This window comes from Ambystoma mexicanum, chromosome 5q, assembly GCF_040938575.1.
Source record: "Ambystoma mexicanum isolate Mex_15411 chromosome 5q, UKY_AmexF1_1, whole genome shotgun sequence".
Taxonomy (NCBI): Eukaryota; Metazoa; Chordata; class Amphibia; order Caudata; family Ambystomatidae; genus Ambystoma; species Ambystoma mexicanum.
In genome coordinates, this window is record NC_090933.1 from 514,081,972 (window position 1) to 514,106,700 (window position 24,729).

Below are 24,729 nucleotides of genomic sequence, written 5' to 3' on the forward strand. Positions count from 1 at the left end.
CAAGTGTAGCAACAGCTGCTTCATATCACTTCTAACAAAAATAATTGGACAGAGAGAATTTTTTTTCACAGGAATTACAAGTATTCAGACCAGAAAATACAAAAGGAAGATGGGCAAGTGTGAACGCATTGGTATATGGTCTCTGGACCGGCTTTCCTGGGCCACCTCTTAGAGACCACCCAAGAAATGCTGCTTAGTGATGAATGCACCAACAGGCGGGGCTGCAGTGGCTTTGGCTGGAAGAGGGAAGTCATGGGTGCCAGCCATGTAACAGATAGGTGCGGAGGGTCAGGGAATGGGGGTTTGGATCAGACAGCATATCAGAACAACATATTATCACACATTGAGCATTAAAAAGCCTCTAAAAAAAAAAAAAATTTGCGACACTTCTTACCTTTTTAAAAGAAAAATATTAGGAGTAAATGGGCAAGATAGACCTCTTGTGCAGGACTACCGGAGATAGCTATGTGAAAGAAAATACTTAAAAACAACTCAGCATGAAGACAACTTCACACAATATAGCGTATGGAAATATGCACCTGGATGGCAATCAACAATCTCAAACTAAACCCGACCAAAACAGAAATAATGCCACTCCAGACACAATAACCCCAGTGCACACAATCAAAGCACATTCGGAAAGCTACCAGTTTCTTCTGGTTATGCAAGCACCAACAGAAGAGCACAACCTCTATCCCATCCCTCTTCCCTCACTAACCTACACCAACCACTTTCTTAGGAAGCCATGCGAGTGCCTGGAGATCATACAAATGGTAGCATTGCGCGGAATACGTCAACCTAACATTTCAAGTATAATCTGGGGGGCAAAATAGAAAAAGCAATCAAGTTGACATTTGCAAATAAACTGATAGGTTGTTGGCAGCTAGTTTGCTGTAGATGAATACCTATTTTTACCTTTTTGATTCTTTAAAAAAGAAATGAAGACCAAAAATACTCTACGTATGTTGTTTCCACACTAAAGATGGCATACTTGAAGGACAATGCAAACATGTGACTGCTCCAATGCACAATAAAGATTTGGGGTCCTCGCCAATGGGGTCTATTGTGCGATTCATGGCCACTGTTCTTAGTGGTTCAGAACCAAAGATAAGAACCTCTACAAGGGTGACGGTCACCTAAAGCACACTAGAGACTTATGGTAAGGGCTCCACACTATTAGTGCCTGCATATGGGGATGGGTGAGAGACTTACCTGGGGCTTCCTGTGACAGTGCTTGTCCTTGTCTACTTACTGCATCAAAGAAGGAAGTTTGGAATGTAGTCTTCGCAGCTGGTTTGAGGCTCCATTTAAATGATTCTTATTGGCTAGACTGCTGGACACAGTAAGAAGAACAAAGGATGGTGGTGGAATGCAAGTTTCTATTGGTGGTTAGAGCTTCCATTCTAAACGTCTGATTTTTATTAAGACAAAGAAACTTGCTCTTATCAACATTATCTTAAGAATAAGTGCCTACTTATGAGGAACCTCTTAATTGTGAAAAAAAACAGATAGCTGTTGTAAAGAAGGCACGTTATCAACAGTAAGACGGACACAAGTGACCACAGTTCAAGGGTGTTTATTGAACTTTAACAAAGGTGTGATAAATGCCTATCTAAACCTAAATCTACAGTTGGCAGCAAGCTACGACCATCAAATAATAATAATGCAGTCTTAGTGAAGTCCCGTCAAAATAAAAATGACCTATAGTAAAAAAAAACTATTGCCAATCCTTACCGCTAAACATACATAGTGACGGGTAGTGTTCATGAAAAAGAAGGAAGTGTTCACAAAATTATATGTTAGGATGTTCAGGCCGTTGACCTCCCTCCCCCACGTTTTCAGCAGGGGACAAGGTGGTTCACTCGAGCAAAGCACACACTCTGGCTTCTTTGGCACGAGGACGCAGTTCCATTTACCAGCATCAGGGCCTTCTGTGATACAAGTCTCTTTTGCTTTTCCAAAGTCACTTGACTCAGAGGGCCTGATGTACAAGAAAAAAATAAACACAAGGTTCCTCTTCTCTTACGAGTGTTCAATTTGGGGGTCTCACCCTGGATCCCCCTTAGCCGGGTTCAGATCCCTTTTTATATCACAGTTAGTATAATGGATCCCCCCCCTCTTCCGGGCTCATTTTCCAATGTTTATAGACTACTCTTTCTGAGGTGACTCATGGTTTTCACCAATCGTAGCATGCATTCAAATATCAAAGACTTTAGAATGTGCACAGAATTTAGCTTGACCCGTTGAAGGACCAATTCGATCTCAAATTTCCCCCCTTTTTTTTTTTTACTTTGTACAATTGTGTTGTTCAAGAAAAACAAACAGCTAGCCAGGTAACCCCTGGCTTTAAGACAATAATATAAAAAGGTGTCAAAGTTTATTCCCTCCCATCCCTCACCACAACATCTAAGCAAACCAAGTACCGTCGGACTGCAAGTGAAAAAGCAATGGGAAGAAGGACCAGTTGCTAGATAGAACATTACACGCAAATTAACTTGGTGAGGTCATGCCTTGTCCTACCAACTTTAACAAATCGAGGTAAACAAACAGAGGTACAGTAAAAAAAAACGAAAAAAAAACAGGGTTCCATTAACAGTCATAGCTCACAGTCTCATAGTGTCACACTCGTCGTTGAGGAGAACAGTCCACTCCTGCACAATGGAAGACATAACATCATTAGTAATGGTGGTCAGTTTCTTGTAGGTAAAAATGGCCCCCAATTTATTAAACCTTTCCGCCTTTGAGGGGGCCAGGCTGCTCTTCCATTTCTGAGCAAGGGCTAACCTCCCCGCTCTCAGCATCGCTCCAACCACTTTCGGAAAGGTGTACACCTCAGAATCCGGCATAGGCGTACCCAGAAGGATCTCCAGAGGGAGTGGAGCCGGGCTAACCCCCACTATGTTTTTGATCCAGCTAAGCAATTTAGCCCAATACCGGTGAATAACTAGACATTCCCACCACATGTGTTACCATGTACCGCGTTGCGAGCACAACCTAGGGCATAGCAGGGACACATTTTTGAACATTTTGGAAAGGGTAGCCGGAGAGCAATGCCAAGAGTGAAGTATCTTAAAGCTGTGCTCCATGGCCGAAGTATACAGTGACCCAGAGAAAATAGATTTGAAAACCGCCCTTCTCGTAGGCTCCTCCAAAGTCATACCCAGCCTCTCCTTCCATATTTGTTTAAAAGGCTGTCTACCTTCTAGACTAGCTGTGATTAAAGCATTATATATCTTAGAGAGGGAGCCCTTCCTCGTCGAGGGTTCAACCAAGATTTCTTCGAAGGAGGTGAGGGGACGAATCAAGTCGGAGACCCACCGAGGGTGAGTCAGAATCTCTTTCAGGCATAGGTATTCGAAAACCGATGGGGGATTGTCTCCCAATGCCTCGGACAGGTGACCGTATTCGACAACAACCCCCTGGCGGAAGAGTTGAGCTGCTGTCTCCAAACCCTTGTCTGACTGCAACTGGGTGTCATGGAAACCCCTGGTTCCTAGGTTAAAAGGGGTGCCCCAAAGAGACGATAGGGGAGATGGCCAGGAAGAGAGCTGTTTATTGTCTTTATTCGGTTTCCAGGAAGCCCACAACGCAGCGAGAATAGGATGAGATTTAAGGCGAGAGGGAAGGGCTTTAGGGGAGGCCCAGAGTAAATCTCTCACTTTTTTTCATAAAGGAAGGTGTTTTGTGCACTTACCTGATGCAGACCATGCTGCAAGATTCAGGCCTCCCTGAGACCTGGACTATTTTGCCACTCGGGCGTGGCCAGGGAAGGATACTTACCTGGAACTACTTTGGGGGCTATTTAAGCCACGCCCAGACAGTAGCTCACGCTTCGCGTTGTTCTGCATTCAAGCAGCTGAACGCTCACTGTGTCTGCTCCTGCATCTGGTCTCCAGCCACGCCCGCCTCGATCCTGGAACACCTGTAAGGAAAGAAGAGAAGAGAAAGGTGAAAACCAAGACCTTTATCAAACTTCTTACCTGCATCCGGAACCTTCACGCCAGCGTTCCTGAGAAAAGACTTTCATTTAAAAGAACCGCGTTGCTCGCTGCAGCGCCGCGCTTCACTCACCTGTCCTCGGGAGTTCTTCTGGCTCCACCGCGACTGTCTGCACCGGTCGCCACATCTCTGCGCCTAGGGGAGAGAAGAAGAGACAAAAGGTGAGCAGAAGGAACATGTGAGGAAAGCCTAATTTTCTGCCATAACACTTACCGGTCTTCTGTTGGTGGACCATTCCTCATTTCGGGTTGGCAGGTACCGCACCCCGGCCCCTATGGGGAAAGGACAAAAGACATTACTGGAGGAATATAAAGACATTAAGAGGGATCGCCCCCATCGCTAACTCACCTGACTTTACCATCGGCAATTCAATCCCTCAACGCATCGCCTTCATTCTGCATCTGAAATAAAGGACAGATCACAGATTAGGAAGGCAACAGAAAAGGAGGCTCAACACTTGAACTTTTGTAATCTTCATACTTACGGCGTTCCGCTCGGAAAAGTCAAGTGGATTTTGCCAGCGCCATTCTGAAAACCAGTGAAGTAACTGGACAAACACGCGCCCCTGCATCAGAAGCAGGATGGAGAGTTCATCCTTTCAAACCATAAGATGAGCTTCAACCGGGGATTTCTGAGGAAGTTAGAGAAGAACGAACGGGGGTAGGAGGGGGGGAAAGCACACTATTCTGCAGACTGTTAATCCCCTTTCTCATCTGCAGAAGGATATTCCTACGGGCCAGACAAGCAAGATTTGAGAGTCCTGTTCAGTTGGTGTTCCGAGTTCTGCGCATCACGCTCGAAGAGGCCACAGCAACCCAGACTAGACCAGCGCCTCCGTGGGAGTCAGGTGAGCGTTACAACTGTGATACCTCAAAGAGAGCCTCGGGAATCACAACAGGAAGAGCCGTGAAGAGATAAAGAAGTTGGGGCAAGATGTTCATTTTCACCGTAAGGGGAGCCCAGCGTAAGAGGTCGCTACCAATCTTAGCCAATATTGGAGGGAAATTTAATTGAAATAATTGCGCTAAGTCTCTGGGGATTCTGGTGCCCAACTACGTGGTAGCTTCCTGTTCTATTCTTCTTCCCTGCATCTCGGTTTTCCCTCCGATGTCACAATCCCTGGTACCCATTGGCCCATTGGCATTATACAGGACTTAGATACATTAACCTTGAACCCCAAAAAGGCACCAAAAAGGCCAATGAGGTTGAGTAGCTGAGGAAGGGAGACCGGAAGACAGGTCAAATAGACTAAAATGTCGTCCACAAACAGGGAGAGTTTGAAGTCAGTCACCACAACGCACCCCGGTGATCTTGTGATCAGCCCTAACCGCGATGGCCAGTGGTTCCATCGCCAGGGCTTATAGGAGAGGGGACAGAGGACACCCCTGACGGGTGCCTCTGGAGAGGACCAAGGGAGTCAAGGTGCAGCCATTGACAAAGACCCTAGCGCAGGGGCCGTTATATAATGCCAAGATCCACCCACAAAATCTGTCGCCCAGGCCCATTTTTCGGAGTACCTTTCCCATGTAAGGCCATTCGACGCGGTCGAAGGCCTTTTCTGAGTCGAGCGAGAGAAGGTAGCCCTCTACTTCTTGTTTCAAAACCTTGTGCATGAGATCCAGGGTCTTCCGCACATGATCAGATCCCTGGCGACCAGGTTTGAAACCGACCTGGTCCCCATGCACATGGGATGGAAGGTGTTTCGCCAGTCTATTGGCTAAAAGCTTAGCTAAAATCTTAACATCTGTGTTCAGAAGGGAAATAGGATGATAAGATTGGTATTGGGAGGGATCTTTCCCCTCTTTGGAGAGAACTACTATGAGGGCAGACATCATGGTGTGTGGGACGGTGCCTGATTCTAAGGCAGCATTAAACATTTTAGTCATGAACGGGGCCAACGTAGAGCAGTATGTTTTGTAGAAGCTAACTGTAAAACCGTCGTCCCCAGGCGATGTACCACTCTTCAGGGAGGAAATGGTGTCAATTATCTCTTGTGGGGTGATAGGGAGCTCCAGCGGGTCGGCTTTGTCGGGGGGAGGCTGGGAATAGGTAGAGAATCCAGGAATCGATCAACATCATTACCATCTCCCATGTACTCTGTGGAATATCACCTACATTTTTCTGCTATCGCTCTATCCCTTAAGATCTTCTCACCCTCCTGGGACCGAATAGAATTTACTCTCCTACTGTTCCTAAATTCCCAAAGCCTCCACGCCAATATCTTATCTGCTTTCTCCTCTTTCTCCATATATTTTTGCTTGAGAAAGGATAACTTCCTTTCCGTCTGCCCCACAAGAAGAGCTGCAAGTTGAGAACGTAAAAGTTGCAGTTCCTCCCACCTGCCCGGGAGCATCTGCGTCTTCAATTTCCCTCCCGGTTGGATAGTGGCAATCTTGTCGCTCAATATTTTCTCTTCCTGAGCTTTCCCTCTTTTTCCTAGAGCCGTGATCTGTGATCATGTCGTGATCTGACCACGAGATGGTTTCAAACCCGCAGTCGGTGACCTCGTCCTGAAGTGATGAGTCGATCAAGATGTAATCTATCCAGGAGAACATTGCATGTGGCTTAGAGAAAAAGGTAAAGTGTGGATCATGACCCGGTTCAAAGATATGTGAATCCCCCAGGCCCAGTTCCCCATTAACCCCCTGAAAGGCTGCAGCCAGTTTCCTCTGAAGGCGTGAGTCGGGACATGGGTTGGATGACTTCCTATCCCTATCCGGAGAAAGCACCATATTAAAATCCCCTGCCACCAATAGGGTACCTTCCGTGAACGCTACGATTTTCCCTTTCATCCCTTCCCAGAAGACATTTTGTGCCTTGTTTGGAGCATAAATGCACACCAGAGTGAACAGCCTGCCCTGTACCTCCCCTTTGACCATGATGTATCGCCCCTCCGGGTCAGACCTCTGGGCTTTAGGAGTGAAATCGGCTTTGGGTGAAATCAATAGGGCGACCCCACGTTTCTTTGCTGTAAAAGGGGAGCCAAACGCATGCTGTATAGTTTTAGCCTTGAATTTCGGTTCTTTTCCTTTAAACAATGGGTTTCCTGCAGAAAGAGAAAGTGCAGCTGACGCCTTGCAAACTCTCTCACCACCATTGACCTTTTGGTTGGGGAATTAAGCCCTGCACATTTAATGACCCCACCATCAAATATCGGGACGTATCATCCATCCAGAAAGTGTTTGAATCTCATGGGTCCCAATGAAGAAGATCTCAATGTCAATTCCCCCATTGTGCTTCTGAGCACCATAGGTACCCTCAATAAGTCCTACAATTCTGATAATTCCCAGAAAACTTGGTATGCCTAAAACAAAACTCCCATCGTCTAACTCAAACGACCGCTGCCCCTGAACGCCTGGGTGCAAAGCGACTTCATCGTGCCGCTAGACCAGGCCACCAGTGTCTCCCCCTCTGGGCTCTCTAACACCCCAAAAACAAGAGCCCCATCCCCTGGGAATAGAGCTTGGCCAGGAAGTGGCCATAGTCGTGTTGCGGCCATTGCAGACCGCATCCCCCCCACGGTCCTCCTAACAATGAAAGAGTGATGACCATTAATATGAAACTCCCCGCACCCATAAGACTACATCAGATCAAAACAGGAAGCAAATGCAAATGTCAGACGTTAGATGGACTTGGCGACTCTCCTGAACTTCCTGTGGCCTCGGACCTTGCGCCTTTCCGAGGAACCCTTGACCCCCACAGGGCCGAATGGAGCTCGTTCACGACCATGGTCAACAGTTTCCATGTCCGGATTGCCCAAGAGTTCCTGAGAGACCCTATGGATGTCATCCTCCGTGACCAAGGCATACTTGTAGCCCTCAAGTTCGAAGGAAGTGAGAAGGGGTATCCCCACTGATACTGCACAGCTTTGGATTGAAGCATTTTTGTCAACGGGGAGCAGAGCCGACGTCTTGCCAGCCTAAAGGCTGATGGGTGCTGGTATACTGAAATCTGCGCGCCCTCCCATTCCACAGGACCTGTTACGCGCTAGCTCAAGGAACTTGCTTTTCTCTGAGAAGTAATGGAAGCGCACAATGATGGATTTGGGGCCTCTATTGGATGCACTGGCCCTGTGCACTCTGTTGACTGTGGGTTCATTTGTGTTGGCACCATCGAAAAGTGTTCTTATAACTGCTTTGACAGCCTTGACAATATCTACATGCGTTTCGCCTTCTAGTTCCGGAAAGCCCAAAAATCTCAGGTTGCAGCAAGGCTCCCTGTTTTCTAAATGGTCAAGTTTCAGGGAACACTTTTCCTCCCTCATCTCTAGCTCCTCCAAGTGCTTGTTGAGTCTCAAGGATGTCAATGGAGGCCGTATTAGCCTCCAGTGCTTGGACCCGGTCGTCAATGGTGTCCAGCGTGTCCAGCCGTACCGCAATGTCTGCTCAAAACCGCCAAATTTCCTCTAGAAGGACTGCCATACCATTGGCGACAGAATTGGCGTCTGCTGGATCTGAGTGTGTAGTGGTCACCATCATAGGGTGGGGTGGAGAGCGAGGGGAATGCGGCGAAACCTCTCTAAGGATTCTGTCCAGCCCTCCTGATCCCTGACGAGGCCCTCCTGTGACACTCCGGGCAGAGGATGCACAATGAACTGGTCAAGGGGCAACACTGATGGGGAGGCCTCGAGGAGCCCCGGAGAGCCTGGTCATAGCCATAAACACTATCTGAGGCCTAAACCTCAGGCCACATGACTGATGAGGTGTGCACCACAGGGGGGCTCCACCGCAAGCACTTGCCGGGGTATAGGGGCTATTAAGGTGAAGATCCAGCAGTGGTGGGGGAAGGGCAGGCTGATCCCACTCCCCACGGGAGTCACCCTGCGGGGTTGTGAAGGTGGTGAGTGTACCCCAGCTGGATCACAAGTCGTCCCCCTCTCACTGCCCACAAGCAATCTAGACCGCAGATCAAAGTTGCCCCCTCCTGCAGGGCGGAGGGAGAGGGCCGAGACACCCACCTGTCTCCTGGGGGAGAATCCACTGACGTGTTGACTTTGTCCTCCTGTCGTCACGGTTCTCCGGGCAATCAGAGGAGGCTCACAGCTCTGCCTCAGGTTTGTTGTCTTCAGCTACAAGGCTGCTCGCATTTTAGAGCGGGAAGCCGGGTTTCGGCAACGTCTCCTGTGGGCGAGTGCCACCAAAGCATGTAAGGCCTCATCAGATGTAGAGTCCCGGTCCTTCGGTAGCCCGCTGAGCCCGGGGCAGCCACAGGGGAATTCCGGCAGCGGCCCGGACTCCGGGGCGCACACACTATACAGGCCTCTGCCCCGCCCGCAGTCTGCCTCCTCCACGAGAGCCCAAAGGTCTGCCTGCACACTTACGTTGGGGGGAAGGCACTGTTTGCGGCCCCTGCAGGGACTCGGCCGAGAAGCGGGACGCCAGAGAGAGCGCTTCCCGAAGGCAGGCCTCAGGCCCCTCCCCCTCCACAGGAAAGGCGTAGATGTCGTGGAGCTGGTGCTGGGAGCCGCAGTCCGCTCCGCACCGCTGGGACCGACCGGCTCGATTCTACAGTTGCATGCCACCTAGAGAGGCCGGGATTTTGCCCTTCAGGGGAACGGGGGCTCCACACAGCGTCCAGTGGGGTCTGGCACCTCTTTTGCGGTGGAAAGGGGGCTCAAGTCCCATTCAACCAGACCCGGTGGAGGAGCAGACGGAGGCGCGTCAATCCATCTCGACGCCCCCTGGTGCTTCCTCAAATTGCCCCTTTCAATATTTGCCAATTAATTGGATACCTGAAGGAGACCTTCGAGTGAGCACCCACATGGCGCTGGACCACTCTGTCTGATATCTTATTTGGCTTCCCAAAGTTCAGTCACTCCTCTGGTTTTCGGTTATATTTGTGTTGTTCGTCCCATACATTTCACATGCTATTCTCTTTAGATTTCTTCATATAATGTTGTTGTTTGCTGGTTCTAACATAGGCTGCTTTGGGATCAGTCTCACCGGCTGTGCTATCTTCACTGGTGCCGCTTTGTTGTAGGAGCCAAGGACAGTACCACTGTGGCAGCCGCTCATCAACGCGAGTGAGCCCCCAGGTAACTCTGACACACAATGGAGGTTTGTTCAGCTTTAGTTCCCGGTCTTAGGTTTCTTACTTTCCAAGGTTTGCTAAAGTAATGGTCTGAAAAGGTCAAGGGCACTTCCCTCCTTGCAACCCTCTCTTATCTCGCCGTCTTTCTCCTCGTCTTAAACTGCCATCTTGGAACCCCCGTTTCCTCATGTGTTTTGCCTCGCTCAGAGTGTGCATTCGTGCTCCGCCTTTTATCTGTGTGGAGAAGTGTGATGGAAGTCAAGTGTGTGTATAATGGTCAGTAATTGTCTGACCATTGTTTTGGGACATGTCAGGTATACGGCTCTGTTGTTAGACCGTTTTTGCTCATGGTGAGCTATCCGTGAGAGAGTGTTTGTGTCGGGAAAGGGGTGGGGGGTCGAATTCCTAGGTATCCTACCTGGTAGGATGGGGAAAGGGTGTTACAGGGAAGGGGATACCATGTCTCACCTTCCAGTGTCCCACTGCCAATCCCCGAAGACCCCACATCCAGGTGATACTCCTGCACTGGCCCACCCCCAGGAACTGGATCCAAAAGCGATGGCTGTGTTTTGGCCACCTGGATGACAAGGAATCGGACAAGAGTGAAAGTCAGGCATTTGAACTCTTACGAACTACATACTTACGGCGTCTTGCCGGGAATATCGGAGTCAATATTGGCCTGGAACTCACCAATTCCTTCGAGCCAGTGAAGCAACTGGTTATCTACGCGCCCCTGCGCTCAATGCGGGACGGAGAGCTCGTCTTTTCAAATCATCAGAAGAATATTCCTACGGGCCAAGCAAACGAAGCTAGGTGGGCCAGTCCAGTCCGTCATCTCGGCCCTACGCGTCACATTGGTGGAGACCGCAGCAGTCCAGTCCAGATCGACGCCTCTGTGGGAGCCAGGTGAGCGTAACACACGTGTTTAAAATAAACAATCAAATTTCATCAGAAATATATACATTGCTTGACTCCTCATATTCTTACCCTCGACATCTAACTTACCTTAAACAAGCCCTTTACACCACAAGTCTGTTTTTAAATGTTGTCCACACTTCACCATTTGCAGATCCAGTAAAGATCTATGGTTCGGAGGGGCGTAAAAAAGGCTGGGGTAAGCGAGATTAGGCTATATCCTTTCCATCAGGGTCATGTACTTATCCACACTAGGGGCAGCACAGGGCTTCCTTGCCCACGTTTTTCACAGCACTTTTTTGGTACCAGATTCGTTGGCATCGCATAAGACCCACTGGTGAAGATTGACCAATGCTTCAACGTTTTCAGTCATAGATAAGCCAAGCAAAACACTCCCCGCCCTCTCTCCGTCTCCCCCACGTTCTGATGTCTTGGTGCACGGTTTGCAAAACCAAAAAATACCAAGATTGGTCTATATTGTAACGTTTTGCGCGGTTTCGTGGAACAGTGCCAAAGATGGTATGATCTGGATAAATGTTCATAATATGTTGAGGCCAACGTAACCACAACTACAGAAACGTTATCACTGACTACATTCATAGCCAGTCATCCAGTTGCACCTATGCCATATGGTGATTGTTATAAATATTTCCATTTCAAGAACATTGATGAAGGTAAGTAATTTGTTGTTCTTTTCCATTATTCAGCTGCAGGATTTAACAGGCACTAGAACAGGTCTTGTTAGCCAAATTGTATTTTTGGCAGCCAGTGTCCCACATCTCGTCAGTTTCTCTCATTCAATACAAGTGTGCAGTGCCACATCTTAGCTTAATCATCAGCCTTCCCATGCAATCTGTCCTGCATGCCTGCTCTTTGTGCTTTTTAAATGTCTCGGGTATGGTTGCCCCACCTTTTTTCTAGCCAGGTCTGTTGTCTAGAAGACTTTCAGTTAACATGACACTCATGCATGTGTGGTGCATTCAAATAGAGCGACTGTGCTTAAACGTTCATGTGAGTTACCAAAGTTCCATGTTTCACTGCATATTATCGCCTGTTACTGCCCAGTGCACATCCTATGCATTACAATGTTCATGATAAATCAAGCATGTCTTTGTTACTCCCTTGCAGATTCAACTTTCAAAAATTGGACCACCTTTTATCATAAAGAGTCAACCAGCTTCCAAGGCTGAATCTCGTGTTTCTTCAAGTGCAACGTTTAGTGGAGGAAGGAACACTGGAGCTAGGACTCTTGCAGATATCAAAGCAAGAGCACAACAAGCCAGAGCTCAGCGAGAGGCAGCGGCTGCCGCAGCAGTGGCAGCAGCAGCAAGCATCGTCTCTGGAGGTGTAGGAAGCCCATGTGAGAGTGGTAAAACCAGAACACTAGCACATATAAAGGAGCAAACCAAGGTGAAATTGTTTGCAAAGCATCAAACCAGAGCCCATCTTTCACAGCCTAGCAAAGATGGGAAATCACTCCAGAATGCTAAAGATGATGCCACAGCATGTGATGTGCCAGCTACTTTGGACACAAAGGTGGAAGGTTCTACTGGTGTCATTATTGCTAACCCGAACTGCAAGTCTCCCAACAGCAAGTCTGCCCATGTACGCGAGACCACCATTTCATTACAACAGCCACTTACTACAGCTGCAGAAACTGCTACTGACTTATCTGCATCAAGCTCAAATGAAAGCATAGCTATACCACATCTAACTGATGAAACACCCTCCTCTACCTCTTCTGAAGACAGCAGTGGACCAGAGCTTTTTAATACAAACGTTGTTCCAGTGTCTGCCTGCAGTACTGCTATGCCAGGATCAATCAAAGAAGCCCATTTTGAAAGCGCCAGCGATGCGTCATCTTTACTTTCTGTTGGAAATACAAACACTACAGGTGCAGCATGTAATGTGAATATGTTGAAACCCATTCCTGAAACTGATGCTCCTTCAACATCTGTTATACCAAAATATAATGATGCCAATACCATTCCAGATTCGGTGAACAGTCCTGCGTTATGCTCTGTGGATGAAAAAATACTGCTGCTGTCAAATGATGTAAATCAATATCCCACTGTGCCAATGTCATCTGTCGGGGTCAGTTCGCCAAATCCTATCCCTAGTGGCTCTGTACTTATTCCCCATATTGCGGATGCCGACAGATTTTCCTCTGATAAGCCCAGCATTCCTAGAAGTGATGAGCAGAGCACTTCACCCAAAAGCACTACCGATCCGGTCCAGAGACCACCCATAAACCACTCTTCTAGCAACAGGGGTGCAAAGGGATCCTATTCAGACACTACCAAACTAAGTGCAGATAACTTAGAAAATGCTGCTACCGGTGTAAGTATGACTGACTTGGCTTGTAAATCTCAGCAATCTGGCTTTCCACATACTGTCACAAATAGGTCTATCCCCTGCAAAGTCATTGTTGACCACAGCAATCATGGCACAGCACTGAACTCTAATTTTTCTGTGGCGCCTACAATTGACAATATGGAAACTAGTGTAGACCTACAACACAGGCCTCCAAGAACGGAATTTGTACCACCGAATAAATCGTGTCCACAGGTGTCTGTAATCAGCCGGCCTGAGACATTCGCTGTTGAAGCCATGGACCATCTTTCTGGCCTGAACTCTGAAACGGCAAATAAAGATGAGAGGCTCTTGCATGCCGTTTGCACAAATCTCTCAGAACCACCGCTCTCGTTACAGGAGAAGTTAAATGAAACTGCCGTTCCTTGCCAAGGTTTCCCTGAACCGTTACAGTCCCCTTCTTTCCGACCTGGAGCAGAAAACAGCAGCGAAGGTCAGTACAATCCTAACCAGCGAATTTGCTGGAGTGAAAAAGAACAGGGTAATTCAAACAAACCGGCATCCAGACAGCCAAATGCAAAACAGAAAGAGTGCACCGATGAAAGCACTTTCGAAAATGTGAACACTGAACATGCAGGCTACGCACACACAGTAACTTTACATGCTAGAAGTCTTCTGACGAACCTGGCTGTTCCCTTGAAACCTGAAGGATGTGAGTCTGAGAGGAACTTTGAATTGGATAGTGAAGACTTTTCAGGACCCGATATCCCTACTTATGCTGCTGAAATCACTGCTGGTACTTTTCAAGCCTCGAAGACATCTCATGCGGATTTTGGGGAAGATTCTTCGACATTAATGTCAGAAACCTTCAAACGAAATGCAAATGCTGGGAACTCAAGCTGTCGTTTGTCATCTGTGGAAGCCAACAATCCTCTCGTGACGCAGTTGTTGCAAGGCAACCTGCCTTTAGAGAAAGTCCTGCCACACCCTCGATCCGGAGCAAAGCTAGAAATTAACAGACTCCCTTTGCCTTCCCAGACATCCTCAGTGAGTAAAATAAATGCATCCGAGAGGGGTATCATTGAAACACCAACGTCCAGATCTCCAACTCCTGATGGTAAGGGATACTTGCTGGGAAGTATGGCACCACTGCATGCCAGAAAACGGGAAAACCATCCCAAAAAAAGGATGGCCAGAACTGTGGGAGAAGAGGCACACATCAAATGTGAGTCTAGGAAGCTGTCCGGGGACGCTGATAAGGTGACTTCTTGTATCATGGCTTCTAATATGAGTCCTCTTGGGCAAGGGCCGCCCTTTAAGCAGGAGTGGATGAACAAACATTCGGTTCAAAACAGAATTCCCCATAGCCCGGAGATCAAACAGCAAAAAAGGCCACTCCCTTCATGCAGTTTCCAACAGGGCCTCTATCATCTAGATAAAAATGGAGGCTTTCATCCCGACTCGAATTCTTCACAAAGGCAGCATTTTTACCAAATGTCTATGGCTCAGAGAGGTGCTGCTTCAACAGCTTCTATGATGCAAGGCTCGGCAAAGTCGCCCTCTGGCACTAACACATTTGCATTTAACAGGCATGTGGATCCGAAAACTCTCGGAGATCCCCATATTTCATCACAGCCGCCGAGGCTGGGGAACGTGTTTTCACCCAACAATCAATTGAAAGATAGTGACGTTCCATGTGCATCACAGAATATGCAGCATACATTTTTAGTCCACCCTTCTCCACCGAACACCGATATCCAATCTGATCAAAAGCAACTGGCCATTGCCTTGGAAACCACTAAACGACTCGGTTGGCCTCCCCCTTTAAACATTTCTAGCAATATAAAATCTGAACCTCTTTCTTTTGAAGAGGGATTAGGCAGCAACGATGAACTAGGCATGAAGCAAGCTGCCTGTGAACAGAATGAGGTAAAAGAACACTTGAAAGCGTTTGCGCTTAAGAACTCTGAATATTCTTCCTATTTACTTTCTGAGCCGCCACAGAAGCCTTTTCCTCAGCACGCTGTGCAAAAACTACACACACAGCAGCCACAGCAACAGCAGCACTGTGGGAGCTACCCGACCATTCACTTTGGTAGCACAAGCTTCAAAAGGGCTGCATCAGCAATCGAAAAATCCATAGGAATTTTGGGAAGTGGCTTAAACCCAGGGGCGGGCCTTTCTGCGCAGAATGCACCAATTCCAGTTCAGAAATTTGCTGACAGCAACAGCGCTGATGAGCTAGAATTAAAATGCTCCTGCAGGCTCAAAGCTATGATTGTGTGCAAAGGCTGTGGCGCTTTCTGCCATGACGACTGTATAGGCCCTTCCAAACTCTGTGTAGCGTGTTTAGTTGTACGGTAGAAACTGAATCAAATGCATAATCCCTTTCCAGTACCAAGGGGGAGAATTTGAAAAAAAGCAGAGAAACGGGCAACTTTTTTTGTTATTCTAAAAAGCTTTTTTTAATGTTCTCTTGTGAAATTTCTCAATGTCAGTGTTCACTCATCTCTTGTACAACATAGCTCTGGGCAGTGGCAGCAGACACATTCCATGTTGAAGGCAGAAAAGAACCATGGTTTTGTACGTTCACTTACCGTGGATGGCCGAAGGTTCCTGCAAGCTTTGCCCAGGGAGAGGAACATGTAACACTTGGATTGGAAATGTTATTTGTTACTATGCACATGAGATTGGCACCATTCTCAGATTTCAAGAAGGTCCTTCCATGAAACTAAATTAAGCACACTTCCCCAGGATTTCCATGGTGAATCGGTGTGTTGCATTGCACTCCATGCACAACTGACAAAGGGAACGTGGCAACGATGGAGTGCTGGTCAGGCAGTGTTGCAAGGTCTGTTAGATGTGGACAATTGGCCTTAGTTTGTATTTATTTGTTCTTGCTAACTTTATGAAACTTGTCTTCTGTACGGTGGAGTAAGTTGGATTACCAAGGGAAAGGGAAAATACTGCCACACGTTTGATGGGTGATGTTTGCCAAATTCCACCCATCGTGTTGTGGACTGATATTTTAATTGTTTGCTCTTTCTCCTCAACCTCAAAGGGGTTCCTTATATATATATATATGCCAAAATAGAGGACATGCAGGATCCCAGCTAAAAATGCAGATGATTTGATTATATGTCCGTATCCCAATCACATGCTTCAATTGCGTTATTTTTTCACTTAAATTGAAAACATCCAGCTACATCAATTCAGTGTGTCAATCAATACATTAGGAATATAAACTCCACGATTGTCCAAACATTAAAACCGAGAGAAAGCCCTGCTTCCGATGAAGCATTTTCTAATGCTTTGTTAATATATACAGTGTGGAGTTTGTTTTTCTTTTCATTGATTTTAAAAATAGTTTGTTTTACCCTCCATGCTCACTCATGCAGCTTAATTCTGCACTAACTGGTTAGTGCAGATGGCATCCATCAGAATTTCTGTTTTAAAGTATGATTTCTATTGATGGCATGCAATTTTGGCTTGCACATTGCCCCCCTGGAAACATACATCCAGAACTACAGTTGTATTTTTTGCTTTCCAGGCACCTTAAAAGGAACCAGTGGTCCGCCGTGGTCTGGCAGTGTAAGTGTTAAGCCCAGCATTAGATATGCATTATATATTTTAAATGGGCAATTTTAGTCTCCTCCCACCCTCTATTTAAAAATGAAGGTGTCTGTTTTCAAAATAAATGTAGTCCCCGGGGCAGTTCCCACTATGCTATTACTGCATTGCAGGGTTGCAGTTGCGGTAACAAAGCACCTCTGTTGATGTTTCTCAATTTGCATTGCCCATGCCTGTACGTTTGGGACAGACACAGTGACTGCTGTTGTGCCACATTATTCGGAAGAGATGTGTCCGTCACTCTTGTTTAAGGAATAGCAGCCACGCTGTAGTTCTAAAACCTGTATGCTTTTAAAAGTAAAGGGCGCCACTGTCTTGTTCTAGGTTGAACTTTTCCCAAGTTTTATCCTTTTTTGAGGTGAGATTGGTCTTATTGACTTTATGGATTCGCATCACAAAGCTTGCTGCTGAGGCTTTCGCTACGGTGGAAATCTGCCCGACTTAGATTGTGCTCGGGGAGAGTCTTCTCCCTTCCACCTTTCATATGCAAGACGCTTCCATGTGGACGTAATCCCTCCTGTGAAAACACAAAAAAGATATTTTGTTATTCTGCACTATCGCAGCAACACCACTAACCAGTACTACTCTGTTAAAATACACAACCAAGATTGTGATCTGTGAAAGAAGTCCTTTTTTTAATTTTATTTTTTATTCTTTTAAAAGGCATGTGTTTGTGGAGGAGAAAAATAGGAAAACGACTTTTATGCCAAAAAAGTCCCAAGTTGATCATGTGCCGCTTAACAAAAAACATACATGTTGTATGATGTACACAGCAAGACATCCATATTTTATTATTTATTGTTGAATTGTAATTATGTGAAATGTGGGAGAGGATTCGCTATTGCTGGTCTCATTCTTGAAGAAATCCCTCATCCGTTATAGTGACTACAAAGCTAATTAGGAGGGATGTCCCTCACGTCTGAAAAGGGGTAAGCATTGCCAAAACGTACGCGTGACTAGGACTCAGGACAATCTCCTTGGAGTAAATTACTGCTCAAAACCACATCAATATGCCGGAATTTGACAAGTGCTGATGTTGGCTTCAGGAGAAAACTGATTCCAATGCAATAAGATACTATCACATTTCAACAATATTATTAATTTGAGAATGTGAGTCGCCTTTACATTTAGGTTGGTTGAAGCTTGATAAATCTCAATGGCAAATAAGAAAATATCCCATTTCAAATGTTGTATTTGCACTGCTGCCTTTTATTTAACCACGTAAACTTATTTGAAGAACATGCACTTTATTGTTGCCTGTTCTTATGCCGAGAATATTACCTATTTATATGGTTTATCATTGATATTGTTATATTGTAATTTCAGTTCCATACAGTACCTGCTTGACTTTATCGTTGTGATTTCAGCATCATGAGCAACACAAAGCACTTCATTTTTATGTTTCATAGCTCACTGTTTAATTTGCTGTACATACCAATTTCCAGTATGCCGTCCCAAAGGAGACCATAATGCAACCATATCATCTCTCCACGTCGTCTTTCTGAAAAGTTCTGGGAGAGAAAAACATTCATCTAAGTTTCTCAGATTCATAACCTAAGTGGCTTAACCCCAAAAATGTAATTTCCTCCATTTTGGAGATAATATGATGTATTATTGAAATGTGCAACTTCGCCCACCCCCGACATAGTGTGTTCAGTATCTGATTTCAAGCACTGTGGCCTTAATGTACAAAGCTGTGGTAAAAATGTACTTTGTATATTAGCCACTAAAGCACATGTGCTGCACAATATTTGCATTATGGATTTGGCTTATTGAATGTCAAACACTTTTGCCACACAATGTGTTTTAACACCAATTACCACATGAAGTGTAACTGTATGCCTGAACAAAAACTAAATTTTCTGTGTTGTATTAACTTTTGAATCCTTGCATTCACATCTCCTTCTTGATAGCAGGAAATCAGAATGTGATGAGCAAAAAGAATTTGCATAATCAACCATCCACATTAAGTAGGATGCCTGGTTACAATTCAGGCAGTATATAAGTAAACAAGATATCAAAGAGATGCACTTTCTTCCTACTTTTAAGTGCCCTGTTATTCCCTTGTGCACACATATCAGGCACGTTTGTATTGTTCTTTCAAGATGCATGTTTATGGTAAGGTGTTGTTCTTTAGAACTACGTTGCCCAGTGATTGTGATGTAGTACAGCGCACTGTAAAAAGAATGCTTACGTCATCTAATGTGCAATCTAAATTTTCAACTCGATTTTGCCACGGTTGATTGTGCCCGTTTTTCCCAATTTAGTGTCCCACTAATTTCAAGTGATTGTGTATTACCCACTAACAGATGAGTTCATGGACATAAGAGAAATTGAATTAATTGCTTATCTCGTTGTTACATGTAACCTAAAAGCTGTGAAGAAATCCTGACCTGCATGGCATATGAGACGAAATTCTGGTGAAGATTATTTGCTAATCCCCAAATTACCCCCTTTAAAACAAAGATGCTAATTTGTAAATACTTGGTGACTACAACCTCTGTGCTTTAACTAGTACAACAAACGTTACTGTCTGTTTGGTTCTGAACCGAGTTCGTAAAAAATAATTTAAGATTGTTTACTTTGTCCATTGAGCTCTTTCCTCATATCTGCTGCTCAATTTGCTGTACCCCAGATGCGTTGTCTGTTAGTTCATAACAACAATGGCTGCTAAGCAGCAACTCGAGCTGTTGTGATGTCTCAAGCTTGGAGAGAACTCATGTCGCCAATTTATATTTGAACAATTGCTGCAGAGTACATCGAAGTGACTGTCGTGTTAAAATGCACCAAACATTGACGTTCTGTGCTTTTGACCCATTATACAAAAGCAGCCTAATTTAAAAGTCATATCCTCCCCCTCATATGATATCGTAATCGCATGTTCCTTTACCAGCGTGATATTCAGTCTCATGCCCTGCCTCAATGGTTTAGAATGGACATCAATCATGACTCGCATTCCACAATACTTCTCAGAGGTGCTTCATTTTTCTGTTTTATGTTCAAGAAGTCATGAAAATCATTAACTTGAACTCCCACTGAGGAGCATATGTTCACTCTTAGCAGTACATTTGCAAACCAGACTGTAGCATAAACAAGGCTAGAGTACCGACCAGCCTTTTGAATAACAAGCAGGATCCTGATGCATGATCATTTTTGACTGCATTGTCTTAGTATTATAGTAGGAGGAGATGCTTACTGATAAAAGGCATGGTCAGAGATGCACCGATGTGATCCCAGATTCTGTCTTCTCTATCAAGGAATAGTTTAAACTGTGCTTCAAATTTGCTTTGTGTGTTTGTTTAGGATATTAATTACCTGACCTTGTGCATCTCTACATTGGTATTGTAGGTTAAAGCACTCGGTGTAATGTCCTGGGTGATAAAAACCTTCATTTTACTTGACTACAATATTGTAAATCATGTTTCCAGGTAAACGTGTCTGTAACGTTTCCCCAGAGAAAAAAACACACATAATCACTTCTGCTTGTCTGTCTCTCCCCAGAACATATTTAATCAGGCTCCCGTCTTGCTTCTTGTGGGGGGTCCTTTGTATGGGTTAGTAAGCATGGCATGCTCTTCTTGCCCTCTAATGTCAAGTGTTACTTCATGTTATAGAAGATGTCAATGGTGCACCCCCACTCATCTCCCCTACCCAGGCATCAGGATACACTGTAGCTGCTGCCACCAATCTTGTTTTCTGTGCAGTAGGGAATATGTAATGTAGCTCATAAACGAACATCACCTCTACGGGCACCAGAGACGATGTACTGTGTATTATGCTCCAGTCTATGGTCCCAAGGCACAAGACAAGATCAAATTTAGCTCATGACCCCATCTCATCTCACCAGGCATCTAGACAATCCCATCTGTTGCAGCAACATGACATATATTGCTTACTCCCAAATTTCATGTTTGTCTTTTGATTCATGAGAAAAGTACTCTGCCCAACCATCAGCAAAGCTTACAATCTTGTGCCCAATCTTATATTTCTGTGCTTCGTTGTAGACAAGTTATGGCTGTCAGTATCTTCGTGTTCCTGTAACCAAAACAATTGAGCTACCCACTTCATGGGTCCATGCACCAAAAGAAAGAATATCCTTATCGCAATTGCGTAAAGCTTACAAACTCGACTGAATATAAAAAACAATTACCTGCAAAGTTCTTATTAGGTTATATTAGTTAACTGGTGACCGACACCTGTTTCTCATGCTACAGTATGAGTGTTATCCATTTTCTTCTGTCCACGTTGCCACACTAAATAATGTAACTATGCCCTAATGTTTCTCCCTGAAAATTAAAACCAGAATCTAATTGCATGTGTTGCCATGCTTAAAGAAACAGTGAATTATCATTGCTTTGATCTGATATGCGTCATCCTGTCCTAAAATCTTTTTAAAATACTACCCCATTCTCTTCTGTATCCTGTTTGTAGTCTACATTTAAAAAAAAAACAGTTACGTCGTAAAAATGGTTTTGGAATTAAATCACTTATTTTTGCCAGCCTGTTCCCTGTTTTATACATGCAAGTTGTTGTAGGTATCTCTGCTTGGGTGCTGAAATTTTGCATCACTCTCTTCTGTGCCTTTGTCAGTCTACCAAGACAAAGATGCACTTTTGTAGAAACACCATAGAAATAGATGTTCTGGCTCATATATTGGCGTTTGCAAAACCTTGAAATTCCAATGCACACTGGAGCATTTATGCAGACAGTATGTTTTCATTTCTTTTTCCCCTTTGCAGTCTGAGTGAACCAGCCGTGACTCAAAATATTCATATATCACTCATTAAAAAAGCAGGTTGACCCATGAATTTCAAAGGGTCATTTATTGCCCATAGTGGGATTCTAAGAACCAGTGCTAAAATGTTATGGTTTGCATGTGTACGATGGGAGGCTTTTACAACAGTTAAACATGGTCTCCTCATTGTGGGGGCCTGCTCTTATAAAAGTTTTAATTCGTTAGCTTCCTGCAGGGAAGTGCTCGGTGAAGGAGGGCCTTTCTGAGGCATAGGAATATTTGTCCATTCTTTAAGGATCTGCCCAGGCCTCTTTTATTTTATTGGACATTTGTACGGTGCTTATACACAGGTATTTCCAGGTGCCACAAGACAAGATGGGTGGGGTGGAGGGGGGAGCATGGGAGATCATAAAAATACAACAAAGAACGGTTATATTGGCCTTGTAATGCTTCACAATATTGCAGGCAAAGGGGCCAAACCCTAAATTAAAATAAATTACTAAAACAGTTGTTTTAATATTTGCTGTAGGTTCTGCAGGGGCTAGCAGACCTCTCTGGTGCTAGTCCACTTTTTTATTTTTTTAACCCCCACCATGCACGAAATATTTTTGGGAAACTTAAAAGTCCTGGACGAAAATGTCTGTGTCTTGTCTAACACACATTACTAATAAATGTGAGCAGATTCAAGTCACCCAAAACTCAGTTGATTTTATTTATTTATTTGTTTATTTATTTTGGCATTTATATAAGCACACAAAGCCCATGGGCAGCTAGGCGCTGGTTATAATAAGGCAGAAGAAGAAAACATAAGACAGTTGTGGAAAATAGGGATAGAGGAATGTTAGTTAAAGAGTTAAACTCTACCCAAGTAAATCTTCGCCTGGCCTACCCATGTATTTCCCAGATTAAGAGACTGCACTAGACAACTAGCTCTCCCAGAAAAACAATAACATCATTCCTTTTTACTGGCTATTGGTACTTAATTTACTTGTGAGAGCCTGATGTGTAATAATGTCTGATTTCATTGTCACTTAGCTGGCTCGTACATTCAACAAGACCGAATGTTCATAATGCGGGAGATTCTCACTTTGTCTCAAGGCTTGTTTAAAAAAAAAATGATTTTCAACTTAAAATAAAATCGTCACAGTTCCAGTACATTACCCGTTCTTTGTAGTTTTTTTGTAGTTATTGATGCGATCCTTTGTCATCCATCTTCTGCTACTTGGATTTTGTATGTAAAATAGCTTCTCTTTACTGTCACCCACCACTAACGAGCAATGCACCATTTAACTTATTATAGCATCTGGTCAGTGAATCTTTCAAAGTGTGTTTTGTAGTACCAGATATAACTTTGAGTTAAACATTCAAATACTGTATTTGCTGGTATTCTACTCAAATTGAACACCACTGGTCCATAATGGAGCTTGTTATTATTTAAAAAATATATTATTCTCTTGAGAAAAGTGACAACGCAGTGTTTCCCAGAAAAATAACTTGTGCATTATGAAATGTGATTTTCTAAAGATTCTGAAATGTGCAGTCCTCTTGTATGTAATCATGGTGTGCCATTGTAAAAATGGACATTAGTTAAAATCTATATTATTTAAATGAAAAATCCCTTCATTTTGCAGTCACATTTGGGGTTGTACTGGGATTTATGAGCTTGACAGAGAAATGTTGTCCACATGAATCCTTCGTTGTCTTTGTACTGTCAATGTTACAAAAAAGTGCTTTACTTTGTTGCCATAATTCTTATGTAGTTTTCTAAACAGTAACTGTTCTTTGGGTTGCAAGAAAAAAAATTCTCCCCTGCTTCCATGTTCAGGGAATGTGATTTTTTTTTTACATTTTATTTTTGTCAGTATTCAAAATGTTTACATAGATTTGTGATTAGCCATTCAATGTCTTTTGAAAGGGCAGTATTACAGTTCTACATTTGGAAAAAGGTTTGTCATTAACAGATACTTAAAATGCTGTGTGTGTGTGTGTGTGTGTGTGTGTGTGTGTGTGTGTGTGTGTGTGTGTGTGTGTGTGTGTGTGTGTGTGTGTGTGTGTACACGTACGCACACACATGTAGAAATTGGGTGTGTTGGAGACTACATGGTGGCCAATTGCAGTGACACAAGAAAAATCCTTCGGTTTTCTACCAAAGAAAAAACTCCCACATTACAAAATCACTAATGTGTTTGTTAGGTTTAGAAGGGGGAGAGCAGCTCATTACAATGAGATTGTTGTATTTAACGTTTGCTTTGTGCTTGCGTTGCTACCACACTAAAATAACAATGTACAAGCATTTTAACAAACCAGAAAGAAGACAGTGTTTTATTTAGAAATCAGGGATCATGCATTTTTTAATGGTGCTTTTATTTTGTTGTTTTGTAAATGTGTCAAAAATGTGATGGCTCACAGTGCTATAAATTAAATACAGTTTTGTCTTTGTTTTCTTGTTTTTCCCCTGACACAAAATGGGCTTCATTTAAAATACGTGAAGGAAAAAAAGAAATAAAAAATGATAAAACCAGTTGTCTTATCTTCCTGTATTCTTCCACATAACTAATGTGTCTTAAAAATGGTAGTTCCTTTTATAAAGCAGATGTGCTACTATTAAGGCTTAGTTTCTACTAGAAAAAATAGATTTACAAATACATCTTTTTTGTGATTATAAAGTTTAATTAAGAAATGTAAACCCAGTGCAGTACATCACACACAAAATCTCAGGTAAAAGCATAGATTAAACATTGCAGTTAGCCAATTTGCAGCATTAAGTCCCTCCTGTCAAATGTATATGTGTTGTTACATAGTATATTTTATTAAGAACAGATTATGCCAATGACTCCCAGCTCAGTGCAGTGTCCAAGAAAAAGTGCCATGTCCAGGAATAATGCATGTATGCAGGGGTAGTTTAACACACAACCCTGGTGACTTTAGTTCCACATCAAAATATATATGATGTAAAAATGTGAAGTGCCCTCCAAGCCCTTGATAACGGACAGCAGCAAAGGACTTTTCCTCATCCCTCAACCCTGCTCACAGCACTGAAAGATATTCAGTGGGGAGGAAAAACTAGTGAGAGGATATCCACTGTCAGAAGCATACTGCTGAATGCC

At 44.3% G+C, this 24,729-nt stretch overlaps 1 protein-coding gene across 1 annotated transcript in view; it reads left to right on the forward strand.

Moving 5' to 3' along the window:
* The window catches only part of ASXL3 (ASXL transcriptional regulator 3), a 1,228,938-nt gene extending 1,204,795 nt beyond the window's left edge, over positions 1-24,143 (forward strand). The window contains exon 12 of the mRNA XM_069620988.1: positions 12,073-24,143. Within this exon, the coding sequence (XP_069477089.1) occupies positions 12,073-15,621 (3,549 nt within the window). The 3' untranslated portion in view covers positions 15,622-24,143. The remainder of the gene's footprint in view (positions 1-12,072) is intronic.
* The last annotated feature ends 586 nt before the right edge of the window (positions 24,144-24,729 follow it).